General features: G+C 48.1%; 1 protein-coding gene across 1 annotated transcript in view; it reads right to left on the bottom strand.

The window, feature by feature from the left end:
- LOC147889951 (cilia- and flagella-associated protein 52-like) overlaps positions 1 to 13,730 on the bottom strand; it is a 472,453-nt gene that overhangs the window by 169,087 nt on the left and 289,636 nt on the right. The window contains 2 exon segments of the mRNA XM_087391038.1: positions 120 to 188; positions 347 to 430. Coding sequence (XP_087247164.1) covers positions 120 to 188; positions 347 to 430 — 153 coding nt within the window.

The raw sequence follows: 13,730 nt of genomic DNA on the forward strand, positions 1-13,730 counted from the left end.
TTATTTCCTTAAGCTATTTAATCAATATGTGGAAAGGGTAGAAAGCATCATAATCAAATTAATTCATGAATCTAAATTTCTAAAATTCTATGTTGGGTGCATTGAGTTAGATTCCAAACCGTCAGGTCCCAAACAATACATGATCCATCATTGCTGGAGCTAACACACTCGCTGTCATTCTTCCGTACCTACATTATTGATGAAGCCTTGAGCTAGGAAAGTTTTGCTTGGAAACTGTTAATTTCATGGTGACTGTATGACTAAGAGGCAAGACCATGAACCGGACCTAAAATTCTGATGAGGAACTTTTAATCAGAGCAGCAATGCTATTGATTTCATAGCAAACCTGGATTGAATTCACTTCGGCCTTGTGCTCCTTCATGTTGGCAATCATGCAGTGGCTTTGTGGTCCAATTTTCCATACACGTACCTGCTTGGAGTTATATTGTTATGAGCATGCACATTTTACACGGGTGCATGTACTAAACCCTACAAAAAATGCACATGGAAGAATAAAGTGCTGTAGACCTCCTATATTGGGGGAAAAGCAATCATACCAACATGCAAAAGTTTGATAATTACAAAGTAAAGAGGGCAGGATCCTTTACATAAACACATTTTCCTCGAATTTTAGGAACCCTTCATCTACATGTTGATACAAGCAAATTGGGGATTATCAGAAGATGAGTCAAGGAATTCAGTTTGTGTAAATTTGGTAACAATGTAGAAGAGATCTTTTACACCCACAGCTTCTCTCCCAGCTTTCTTTCTTTCCCGCCCTTTATCTCATAAGTTCTCCTCTGCTTCCCCACTTCTTTATGGTAGACAGCCTAGACCCAAGTTTTATTTCTGTGACCACATCCACCTATTTTAGGCTTTTTACACACTGCCCAAACCTGCCCAATGTGTGCCCAAAGTATGGGTAGGTGGACAAGGTCCTCCATGGGCATGGGTTCAATCTTTCAAAAAGCCAAGTGGGACAAAAATTTTAAATGGAAGATTCAACATTTTAAATGAGGTGGGTGCCCAAGTTTGGGCAGCCAACTTGTGGGGGTTAAAGGCCACTGTACCTTAACCCTAGTTATGTACAATACTCAAACACATATATATATGGATGACATAGAAGATTAAGGTGTTCTGCACCCACCAAAACTTGTGTGACTCTCTCTTCTAGCTCACCCTCTCTCTCACCTTCTTCCATTCCACTTCCGTTGTTGAGATCTCTCAACTGGTTGATCAGAGTGCGGGTGTTCTAATTGACCCGAGTGTGAGCGTGAAGCCCAAAGTCTGTTGCTACAACTCTGTGGGAGGAAGGAGAAGCTCCGTTGGGTGATTTTACCTGCATCCTGATGCGCAGAGACCTTGTAGAAACTTTTGGAAAGTTCTTTGAGTGGTTTTTTTGCAAGCCAGCAGGTGGTTTTGGAGGTCTATTTTAGACTTGAGAGTCCTATAATGAAGATATCTTTCTCTAGAAGCTGAATCTCGCTCTGAGTCAAAGGAAAAGTTATAGAAGACTTTGAGTACTTCATTTTTAGTTTTTACATCTCTGTCATCCGAGTTTTCAGTGAAAAGTTACAGCTCCTACAAAAAGTGGCGAAATTCAATTTCTTGTACGGATTTCGTGTGTTGGATCTCCATATCCAGGACATCATTTGGAGCTCAAAAACTCCCAGTGGATTCATTGTGGTCCAAAACTTCTACCTGTGAAGCTGCTTTCGATTCCGTGAAGTTTTGAAGCTGTGGTGAAGCTCTGTCTACTCCAACATCTTCATTTTGTCATTTCCTATGTGAGTGGGATCTCAAGATCCATGCCTCTATTTGCAACGCTATCTGTTCCTTTGGATTCGGGACTACCTGAAGCATCTGTCTACAAAGATGCTTGCCATTCCATGAAGAATCGAGGGAGTTGTGCTTCTCTGTGTTTTTCCGTCGTCTCTTTGAAGGTAATTTCTCAAAGTTTCCAAGACCTTCTCATTGATTGCCATGTGGCATTTTGACTAAGGTTAAGTTTCCTAAGGTTCATTTTTACAAGTAAATGCAAGGGTTGACTGGCTCTTACTCCATCCTTGGATGAGATTTTGGAGTTGTGGTAGAAGAGAGATATTTGCAAATTGTCTTGTTTGAGTTCGATTATGCAGTGAAGCCCATGTTTGACACATCCCAGGTTCTATTTTCACTAGCATTCATTGTTGTGGGGCCATGATTTCTTGGATATACCTTATGCGGATCACTATGGTTGCAATCTGAGCCATGTGCGGTCATTTGTGGTTTGCATTGGGTTGCAATGGATGCTTTATAAGCCATTTGGATGCATTGCGATCCTTGTTGGATGTGCTGATAGGCCCAAATTGCTTTATGGGATGATTTATTGATGGACGTTCAGCACACAGATGCTATTTTATGCTAAGTGACAGCTTTGACATATTGCAGTGGATGCACAGGTTGTGCTATGATCTCTTGGATGAGATTTTGTTGATGAAAATGCTCATGGAAAACATTTATGCTTGAGGCATTTTGGCACTTATTGGCATTGGGATTGCCATTGCAGTTGGCATTTTCTTTTGGGCCAGATTTGCTCATATGGATGGATAGTATATGCACAGGAGTCAGATGCATTTTGATGTTTTCAGCCTTGAGTTTTGGTGACACTATACTTCATTAAGGCAGACATATTGGATGCACCTAGTATTTGGTGTGATTTCTCTCTTGCAGGTACTAGCATTTGGAATTTTGTTTCATTTGCATCATGGCATCCTCTTCCATGTCTAAAAATGAGTTTTTCAGCATCAAAAAGTTTGATGGGACAAACTTTTCTTTGTGGAAAGATCAGATGGGAAAGAATAGAGAAGGGATGTGCTTATTCAAAAGAAGCAGATTAAACCCTTGGCAGGGATTGAAGCTAAGCCTGTAGATATATATGAGGATGGTTGGAATGAGTTGGATGCATTAGCAAAGTCTACTGTTAGACTTCATCTTGTAGAGTAAATTTATTTCACAGTAGTAAATGAGCAGACTATGGAAGATTTGTGGAAGAAATTATGTGCCACTTATGAGAAGGAAACTACTTCTAATAAAGTTTACCTCATGAAGAGGTTGTTTGAGCTGTAGATGAAGGAAAGGGTCTTCATTTCTTCTCACTTGAATGAATTCAATATTATTCTCAACCAGCTTCACGCTTAGAAATTTAATTTTGATGCAAAGACTAAGGCAATATTTCTCTTAAGTTCATTGCCATCCTCATGGGATACCTTCCATACAGTTGTTAGTAACTCTACACCTGGTGGAGTACTGAAGAGCGAACAATACATGACTTGGACATGAATTGACAGTACATGACTTGGACATGACTTGGCAGTACATGACTTGTACAAGACCTGGACATGACTTGGATATGACGGAAACAATACATGACTAAAGAGTACCAAACCTCAACCTCGACCGACCATGGTCAAAGTTGATCACAGTGAAGTACTGGCAGCAGTACTACATGACTGAAGAGTACGAAACCTCAACCTCGACCGGCCATGGTCAAAGTTGATCATAGTGAAGTACTGGCGCACTGGACTGTAGCAATCAAGAGAGTGTATAGGTGCGCAGGCGGTACATCTATTGGTGCACATGGGAAGCAGTCCAGCAGGTATAGGTGGTGCACCAACCCTCGTAACCAACTAGTGTCAGGAGCACATGAAATAGACAGGAGTACACATGGAGCACGGGATTCACTAACTCAGAATAGGTTGGAGAGTTACAGAATCCATCAAGGACAAAGTAGCTGACAAACAGAAGAACGGCTAAGGATGCAGGAAGACATCCAATAGGAAGAAGGAAATGGGATTTCCAGCGAAGGGGAGTAGATGAAGAGAAGGTAAAGAGGGGGAAACGGGAGGAGAGGGGGGAGATTCTAGCCGAGGTGGAGGGAGTGAGAGGCTAGAGTCAAGAGCTCGCCTCGTGTGTATCTTCTTCTAGTGTATTAGTCATCTGGTGTAACTTTCTTGAGTATATGATTCATCCCTTCTAATGAACTATGCTCGCTTCTCTAAGATCTCTTCCCGTTGTGTTATCCTCCCCTCCTCTCCCTTCACCTGGTACAACGGACCCTACGTCATGTGGTTGGAGTTCTGCTCCGTTCATGTCGAGGGTTGGCTTTTATGATGTTGTTCCACTTTAGTCTTCTTCTTGCTCACATCACTCCTGCACTTGCACCGCTCGTACATCGTTGACACCATCAATTAGCACTTGTCTACGCACCATCGGTGACACCCATGGCATGTCTTACTTGCTTCTCGCACTAGTGTTCTTAGGCCTCCAATAATACTTCTGGAATTGTTGGAGCACCCACACTCATTACGGCTCCATCGGGAATCCCTCCAACTCTTGCATTTGCTTCAGCCTCTCGGGAGGGGATGGCAGTTCTCAGTCCTATAGACAGAGCTATACTTCTCGAGCTACTCAACAAGATCCACGTGAAGACTCAAAAGTTCAAAGGCCACCTCCATGAGGATGTGAAAGGTGTGGAGAATGAGCGTGCGTTCCTTCACATCTTCCCCGCGTCATTGGAGGATACCGCGGATGTATGGTACAATCAATTTTCCCTTGACCACTTTCAAACGTGGATAGAGCTAAGGGAGGAATTCTTACGCACTTTCAAGTTGGAAAATTTCGAACACATGATTGTCCAAGAGTTGTCCACTGATACCATGAAGCCTGGCGAAAGTATATCGGAGATGTACACGAGGATGAGGGTCCTGGTCGCGAAGATGTCTATGCCACCCAATGACGCCGTCATGAAGGGGTGGTTTTTGAAGGCTTTACCTTCCACCATCGCTATAAGGTTGGTTGACAAACTACCTGAGCATGCCTCATTACAAGACTTCCCGAGGGAAGCGGTGAAGATGGAACGGTCCCAGTTAAGTTTTGCCTCAACACACACTCAAACCGCCCAACTTCTGAGAGAAGAGGGCTCCCAAGCTTGGCAACAACTCAAGAAGGAGTTAGAAGAAATCAAAGAAGGTCTAAAAGATAGAACAAGGGGGGATGAACAGTCACCCTTTGAAGCTCAGAAAGAAGTGGCCTCTGGTGCACCGATTGCAAGGGTTCTGGCCATGGTTACTGGGAATGTCCATCGAAGTGTAAGGTACCCACCCCGACCTCCTTTTGCACATTTTGTGAAATTCATGGTATGATGCCTCCGAGAGAAGGTATTATAAGGAGTTGAGAAAGCTTCTACCGGAGTATCCAACTAGGGCACCTTTGGTGGCTACAGTCCACAACACAGCTGCATCAATCACTTCAAGGCCAGTAACCTTAGTTTCAGCCCCTGTGAAGGCACCTGAACCACCTACCCCTCTTACCATTCTCCACTTCTTCCTGATCCTCTTTTGCTCGAAGCTCCTACTCCCAATCAGATTGGATCTCCATACTTCTATCCTCCGCCCTACTATGCACAGTATCAACCACCTATGTTAGGGGGTGGATATGGATCCCCTTATCAACGCGGTCGACGAGGTGGACGCGGAGGTGGAGGCAGAGGTACCAACTTTCGCAGGCCCATCATGTACTACAGATGTGGCGAGTACACCCACTACCAAGATGACTGTACACAACCATTTGGGGGACCCTCTTGTACACAGTGCAATGCAAATGACCACTACACCAGAGATTGTCCCAATGGCAGAGGGGAATCAACATCCCAAGTCAACATGGTGACGTAATAGTGGCGGGGGAGGGTGACAAACCCCATTTGATTGGTGCCGTGTTGGGAGCTGTGACAAGGTCACAAACGAAAGGTGACAGTAATAAGGATGACTCAACATCAATATCAGAGGCCTCATCACCATTGGAGGAAGGAGGAGCATTCCCACCTCCTTCCTCCAATGTGGACAGTGGGCATAGAAGTGCATCACCCTTGTCTTCTCCTGTTAGCAGATCAGAAAGAACCAGAAGGGATTCACAATCATCAAGACCTATCACTAGCTCTAAAAGTACCTCATTTCCAAGTGAGCAATCTATGCCTTTAAGGTACCAGGAGGTGGTTAGGAGTGTCACCAAAGATCTTCAATCCAGTTCTGAAGATGAAGGCAGCACACCTCAGTTTCCCTACCATAAGTCTAGAACAATGAGGGTTGCGATGGAGGCGACGACTTTAGGAAACGTGAGAAGGAGTCACAAGCAGGCCCATCCAATTGCCCCCTAGAAAGCCCATTAAACAAAGAGAAGGAGATGGGAGTAAAGCCTAGTGCTGCCCAAGAAAAGGGGAAACGGATGATGGAAAAGTCACCATAGGAGACATTGATTGAGAATTCAGAGGTACCTCCTCTCCCTCGCATGAGCTTCGACCCTTGGCCAGAAGCTCGGTGGACGAGGGCACAAAAGGCTTATGTGGACAGCCCTATTCTTTGATTGAAGATTTGATGGAATTTAAGCCTAACATCACCCTACAACAACTCTGTCTATTGTCTCCACAGATCAAGCATCAGACTATTGCATTCTTGAATCGTATGCAAGGAGGTCAACAAAGGGCATCTACTGTTTCTTTGCTTCAGCCTGGGTGCATGCCTTTTTGGCATTTTCAGTTAGTTTGCACCAAGTTTCTCTGTTCACTTGTTTAAATATCCCAAATCGCCAAGCTCAAATCCTCTTCCAAGGTGCTTGCTTCCAAACTCCCGCAAGATTGGTGCTCCAGTGTGCATTCTTGATTCTCACATTCAGCTCTCCAGCTTTCGTTTGAGGTAGCTCCAATAGCCCGACGGCTATTTTTTGATCTTTTGAGGTCAAATTTCGACGTTTTTTTTTTCAAGCTCCTGCTCCTCCCCGCTCCCTTGCTGCACCCTCTCCCTCAGCCCGTCCCTCCCTCTCTCCTCTCAGCCTGCTCCCCCGCCCCCTCCCCCTGCCTGCTCCCTCGCCCCCTCCCTGCTGTTCCGCCCCCTCCCCCTGCCTGCTCCCTCGCCCCCTCCCTGCTGTTCCGCCCCCTCCCTGCCTGCTCCCCCGCCCCCTCTCTGCCTCTCCGCCCTCTCCTTGCCTCTCAGCCTGCCCCCCTGCCCCCCCCCTCCCTCCCTGCCTCTCCGCCCCCTCCCTACCTGCTGCTCCCCCGCCCCCCTCCCTGCCTCTCAGCTTGCCCCCTGCTCCCCCGCCCCCTCCCTGCCTCTCCGCCCCCTCCCTGCTTGCTCCCCCGCCCCCTCCCTACCTCTCTGCCCCCTCTCTGCCTCTCAGCCCGCCCCCTCCTCTCCCTCTCCTCCCCCTTCCCTTCACTCCCCGCTCCCTCTCCTCCCCCTCTCAGCCTGCCTCGCCCCCTCCCTGCCCCTCCCTCTCCTTCCTCTACCTCTCCCTCTCCTTCCTCTCCTCTCCCTCTCAGCCCTCCCCCTCCCAGCCCGCCCCCTTCCAGCTTCTCCTTCCTCTCCCTTTCCTTTTCCTAGCCTGCCCCCTCCCTCCCTCTCAGCCTGCCCCTTTCCCCTTCAGCCTCTCAGCCTCTCCCCTTCAACCCTCCCCTTCTTTCCCCTTCCCCCTGCTCCCTCCTTGCCTCCTTTCCCTTTCTTCTGCCCCCTTTTCTCCTGCAGCTTTTTTTGGAGCGCAAGGAGCCTTTAATTTGTTAGAGTCGGCCTCCTCACCTCGATTGGCGATGGATACTCCGTCAGCCAATCCTACTCCACCTCCACCGGCCGCGAAAACTATTACCTTTTCTAAAGACGAGTTGCAGCAGCTCAAGAAGGATGTAGAGATTGAATGCTCTACCACGTTGCTAGCACGCATCTTCGGGTCTCACCCCTCCAGATCCCAAGCCAGAGACTGGATGCTTGTGGCTCTCCCCCTAGACCTCACTCCACGATTGTTAGATGTCCGTCTTTTGGGACGAGGTTTTTTCCAGGTTGTTTTTGACACTCCAGAGGCTGCGAGCACTGTGCTCAAGGCTGAGTTTTTACACCTGGGACACAGGAAGGTCTTCTTTGAAGCCTTTCATATTGGTTTCGACCCAGTGGAGGCAGATAAGAAAATCTTCTTGCTCTTCATCAGATTCCCCGGGCTTCCCCAGGTTTACCATCGACTTCTTTTTGTTATTGGGGAGCATTTTGGCACACTTGCTGAGATACCACCCCTCCCTGGGTTGCCATTGACTGTAGCAAAGGCAACCAAGGCTGATGGGGTTCCTAGAGTTAGGGTCCTTTGCAAGGATCCTAACCTCAAGTTGGATCACGTTATGATCCAGCGCCCGGCTGGTTTCTTTTTTCACCAGAGAGTAGAGATTTCAGGTAGACAGGATTTGCAGGACCTCTAGACACTTTGCCAGGGATTGCCCCAGGAAGAAGAAAAGGCCCAAGAAGCCCTCTGGTACAGCTACCGTCCCATGGCCTCGACAGGGGGGACAGGGGGGTGGTATAGGTCTAGCACTTGCTCCTCGGCCTCGACAGAGGGGTCGTACAGGTCCAGCACCCGCTCCTCAACCTTTGCATGGCGGTCCTCCTCAGATTGGTGGTAGTACAGGTCCAACACCTGCTCCTCGGCCTCCACAGGGGGGTGGTACAGGTCCTTCACCTACTCCTCGACCCCCACCTACCTCAAGAACATGCGACGCTCTCCAGTGGGTGCCGGTACGTGTGCAGATCCCTCCTTCAGTTCACGAGGGTACTTTAGTGGACACTGCTCCACCTCGAGCTGTCCCTCCAGTCTCACCATTCACAGTCCGAGATGCTGAAGCTTCGACCTCCTCCTCGGTTGCATCTTCTTCCCTGGATCCAACGGTGCCAGATGCTCTTCTTGAGGTAGGAGAGGTCTCCGTGGCTGGGCAGACACAGGATAGAGAGCATTCCTCACTTCCTCCCTTGGATAGGGGGAAGGGGATAGCTTACACTATTGATCCTCTTCCCTCACAAGGGATCCTTCGCACTCCGGTGTCTGGCTTGCTCCACAGGAACTCGTTTTCAGCCTTAACAGAGGGTTCAAATTTCCCAGAGGAGGAGTTTGTGCCCGCTACTTTTGGGGAGCCAGTGATTGGGTTTCCTGTTGACAGGGCTTCTTCTTTAGGTGCCAGGATTCTTTCCCCTATTGATTTTCCACCACTTGGTTCCATCCCTCCCTCCTTGAGCAGGAGGTCTTCCCTGTTGAGGGGTTTGTTTCTGCCACTAGGTCGGGTAAGGTGTTCCACTCTACATCCTCCCGTCGATGAGGATTATTAGTTGGAACATACAGGGCCTAGGTGGCATCCCACATCGCCGCCGTAGACAGTTGATCCAGGATCAGCTTCATCCAGGTGTTACTGGGGGTTCCATTGATATATTATTTATTCAAGAGCACAAGCTAGATTCTAGAGATTGTGCCAAGTCAGACAAGTTGCTTTCTGGCCATACTTTTTGGTCGCTTGCCTTGGGCACCAGGGGGGGCACTTCTATTTCAGTTTCGCAGTCGGTTCTCCCCTTAGTTGTTGGGCACGGAGTCATTATTCCCTCTAGAGCTCAGTGGATTATTCTCTTGATTGGAGGGCGTAAGGTTGGTATCCTTAACCTATATGCCTCCAACATTAGAGGGGAACGTGTCCTTATGTGGAAGACTTTGCTCTCCTGGGCCCCCATTGTGGATTCATGGGTGATTGGAGGTGACTTTAACATGGTCAGACAAAAAAGGGGGTAGAGAAGGCGGACTTCACTCTTTGGAGAGAGCAGCTTGGGATGCCTTCCTTTTTCATTTCTATGGCAGAGATACTTGGTGTGATGATGCCTTTCTTATTCAGCCACAGTCCCTCTTGTTCTCTTGGTCGAACAGGAGGCAACAGATGCCTATTCATGCATGCATTGACAGATTCTATGTAGATGAATGGGCACTAGACAGAGATGGATCGGTATGCATTGCTGCTGGGGTTTCCACTTCAGACCACTTCCCTGTTGTGCTGGCTATCTCAGAGCCTCACTTGAGAGGCCGGTCTGCCAGCATCAGGATTCCAGATGCCTTTTACACACAAGAGGACCTTACAGAGGCAGCCCTGCAAATATGGTTTGCTTATGTCCAGGGTGGGCAGCCATATCCATCACATGTAGCCGCTGCCCTTTCTGGTATTAGCGACTTCTACCGCTCAGTTGCTTGTACCAGGAGACGAGATATTCTCAGACGTGAGATTGGTGTTTGCCAGCAGTTGGCAGCTTTGCAGAGGGAAGAGCAGAAACGGCATTCAGATGCTTGGATTCAGGAGCGCCTTGCTGCAGCAAGGGCTCATCTGCAGTTATTGCTTGATCAGAGAGCAAAGTATGCCTTTCATGCACGGGAGTCCTTCTGGATTCAGATGGGTGGTAGAGTCAATAAACACTTTTTCTCTACTCTTGGCCCTAGACATAGTAGAGAGAGTATATCCCAGCTTATTGACTCATATGGGGTTTTACAGACAGAGCCTGATGATGTCTTACGCATAGCTTCAGATTTCTATGCTACCCTTCTTACTGCTGATCCTGAGACACATGATAGAGAGGATGCTAGACAGGCTATTTGGCAAAGCATCCCTGTGCTGGTGAATCCGGGTATGCATGTTCTACTCGACGCACCTTTCACCAACACAAAGTTCAGGACTGCACTTTCAGCCCTTCACAAGGGCAAGTGCCCAGGTTCAGATGGCCTCACCCCGTCTTTTTTCATTGCATTTTGGGATATGATTGGAGACTATATTACTTCAGCCCTGCAGGCCATTTGGGACTCTAGCGAGATGCCTGGGTCGCTTATAGAGGGTCTCATCCACCTTATCCCAAAAGGAGGTTGCAGAAATTTAGTGTCCCAGTGGAGGCCTATCACACTTCTGGGGACTTGTTACAAGATTCTGGCCAAGGCTATCAGCCTCCGATTACAGCCACTTCTCCCTGATCTCATTCATGACACTCAGACGGATTTGTGCATGGCAGAAGCATTTTTTATAACATTTTTTCTTTCTGGGAAGCTTGAGAGTGGGCCATGTAGAGTGGCCAGAATCTTGCCATTCTACTTTTGGATTTTGAAAAAGCTTATGACAGAGTAGATTGGGGTTTTCTGGAGGGCACCCTTCTACGCTTTGGCTTTACTGATGCTTGGATCAGAGGTGTTTCCTCTTTGTACACATCAGCCCACAGCCAGGTACTTATTGGTGGGGTAAGGGGTGAGAGATTTCAGATTTCGAGATCAGTCCGTCAAGGATGCCCCCTTGCTCCTTTCCTTTTTTTGTTTGTGGCCGAAGCTATGAGAATCTATGTTAGATCTCAAGCTGACATCTTTGGGCTGAGACTTCCCATCAGAAGGGAAGAGGAGCTACTTGACAGTGAGTTGGCTAATGACACAGCAGTTTACTTGAATGCCACTCCACAGACGCTCACTTCTTTCAGGACAGCATTGGATTTATTTTGCTTGGCAGCAGGGGCGTAGATAAATTGGCATAAATCCAATGGCTTTTGGATCAGTGATGAGGACACTCCAGTTTGGGGGCTTGACATAGGATTCACTTGGGTTCAGAGGGGTGTGCCTATCAGGTATTTGGGCTGCTGGGTCGGCTTGGATATTTCTACCACGCAGCAGTTTGCTCCCGTTTTGGAGAACATCAGAAGGAAGCTTCTTTTTTGGAGCTCAGCAAAGCTGGATCTTGCCTCTAGAGTTGTGGTGGTCAACTAGGTCCTCTTGGCCACAGCCTGGTTTGTTTGTTCACGTTGGTGCTGTTCTAGGGACTGCATCATTCAGCTTAGAAGACGGATCAGAAACTTTCTCTGGAGTGGGCTTGATGGCATAGCAGATACCTTAGCCAGGGTGGCTTGGGAGACCCTCATCCTCCCTACACAGGAAGGGGGTCTCAATATTATTGATCCAGATTTACAGTGCAGAGCTTTACTTTCCAAGATGGTGGTGCGGGGACTTATGCCAGGGTAGGAACCGTGGAAGGACTTTCTTATCAGCAGCATACAGAGGTGCACACCTTCTTCAGGAGGAGACTAGATGAGCAGTGTTAGATGGATCTTCACCACATCACACCTCTGGTCACCTTCGTCCCCTCTCATGGTTGCCAATCTGAAAGCTTGGGCCAGTTTCAGAAGCACTCTTCGGAGGATTCCTCCTTCCTCTCGGGAAGAGATTGATAGGCAACCCATCATGTGGAATGATAGTATTTTAGATGATCATGGCAGACCACTGGGTGCCTCACTCTATATGCAGTGGTCCAAGTGGGAGAGGGGACCTGCTTCTTCTATGGGGTCTTGGAAAGCTTTCCGCAGGATTCCAGAGGAGACTAAATCAAGGTTGACAGGACATCTCATAGGGAGTGCAGGGAGGATCTTGCAGATTGAGGCAGCCCTTCGAGAGGTTTGGGTAGACACAGATGATATGCCACTCACTTCCTCCACTTGGGCAGGTACTTTTTCGAGAGGCGGGGTTTCGCTTCAGGTTTTGGCCTTTCGAGATGCACAGGAGGATGCTTTGGTTTTTAGTGTCTAGGATGGTGGCAGATTGCTCAGATCCATAGAGGACATCTTGCTTGAGTCTGCTTTTCAGCCTATCAGGGTTGTAGGTCTTTTGATGCAGGGATCAGATTCAGAGTGGTTCCTAGACCCAAACCCCCGGCTACTCTCCACCGGGGCTTGGAGGCTCTGGCTCTATGGGGGAGTTCCCATTAGGTATTAGCAGTGGACCCCAGAGAGTGGGAGTGGATTGACGCAGGGCATCGAGAGAAGAGCATTCCCTTCTTTCGTTACACAGGCAGTAATGCCAGGAGATATCAGCTCAGTAGTAGACGTTGGAGACCCTCCAGAGTTCCTCATTGGGAGACTTTTGGTATTACTGCGGGTCAGCAGAGGTGCTTCTGGAGGAGGCTCTGGAAATCCCACGGGAATAGAAAGATCACTATCTTCTTTTGGCTTTCTATCCATGGAGGGATTGCAGTGAACCTTTGGAGGTCCAGGTTCAGAGCCGACCCTACATGCCCTTGATGGCTTTCTGCTTCGGAGTCTATTCAGCATTGCTTATGGGATTGCAGACAGGCAAGGATGATTTGGATGGGGGTAGCTAGGATTTTCAGTCACTTTGCCCATTCCCCACTTTTTATGACATGGGGCTCGGTGGCTTGGCTTTCTCTTACAGGACCTCAGGTTTTCTATGAGGGAGTTGACTCCTCTCGGGCCATTTTGGTTCGACGTCATCGGATTGAGTCCTGTTCATTGGATGTGGTACCACACCTTCCTTTTACAGCTGTACATGCCTCTGTGGATACTTCTTGGGAGATTCTAGCGAGCATAGCATCCTGGCATATCTGGAGAGCCAGATGCACAGAGGCTTTGGAGGGTACTCATGTTCATCCCTCGCACACATTGGCTAGTATCTAGACAAACATCGTACATACTTTGATGGCCGTGTGGACGGGTATGCAGGGGACTCCCGTGTAGCCTCAGCTAGGAGGGCTTCTTTCTTCAGGGAATGGAAGGATTCTCCTTTCTTCTCTGAAACTACTACAGGGTTGAGGTGGCACTTTCAGCCTCAGCCTTGGTTGTTTTCCACCTCACTCTAAGGGGGTTTTTTATTTATCCTCATGATTTCATGATGTATTCGGCTTTGAGCTTGCTCTCGCGGGTTTTTTTCTTACTTAATAGAAGTCTTTTTCTGTAGGAGGAGAATTCAGCCCTCCAAGTGGTTGGGTAGAAAGGGGCAAAATGGAGAGGAAGGTGGGGAAGAAGAAGAAGAAGAAGAAGAAGAAGAAGATGACATGGCATAAATGGGCTCAAGGAGGATCATAGTGCTCTAATACCATGTTG

The sequence above is a fragment of the Dipteris shenzhenensis genome, chromosome 19 (assembly GCF_047967505.1).
Source record: "Dipteris shenzhenensis isolate YYH24624 ecotype China chromosome 19, Dip_SZ_1.0, whole genome shotgun sequence".
Taxonomy (NCBI): domain Eukaryota; kingdom Viridiplantae; phylum Streptophyta; class Polypodiopsida; order Gleicheniales; family Dipteridaceae; genus Dipteris; species Dipteris shenzhenensis.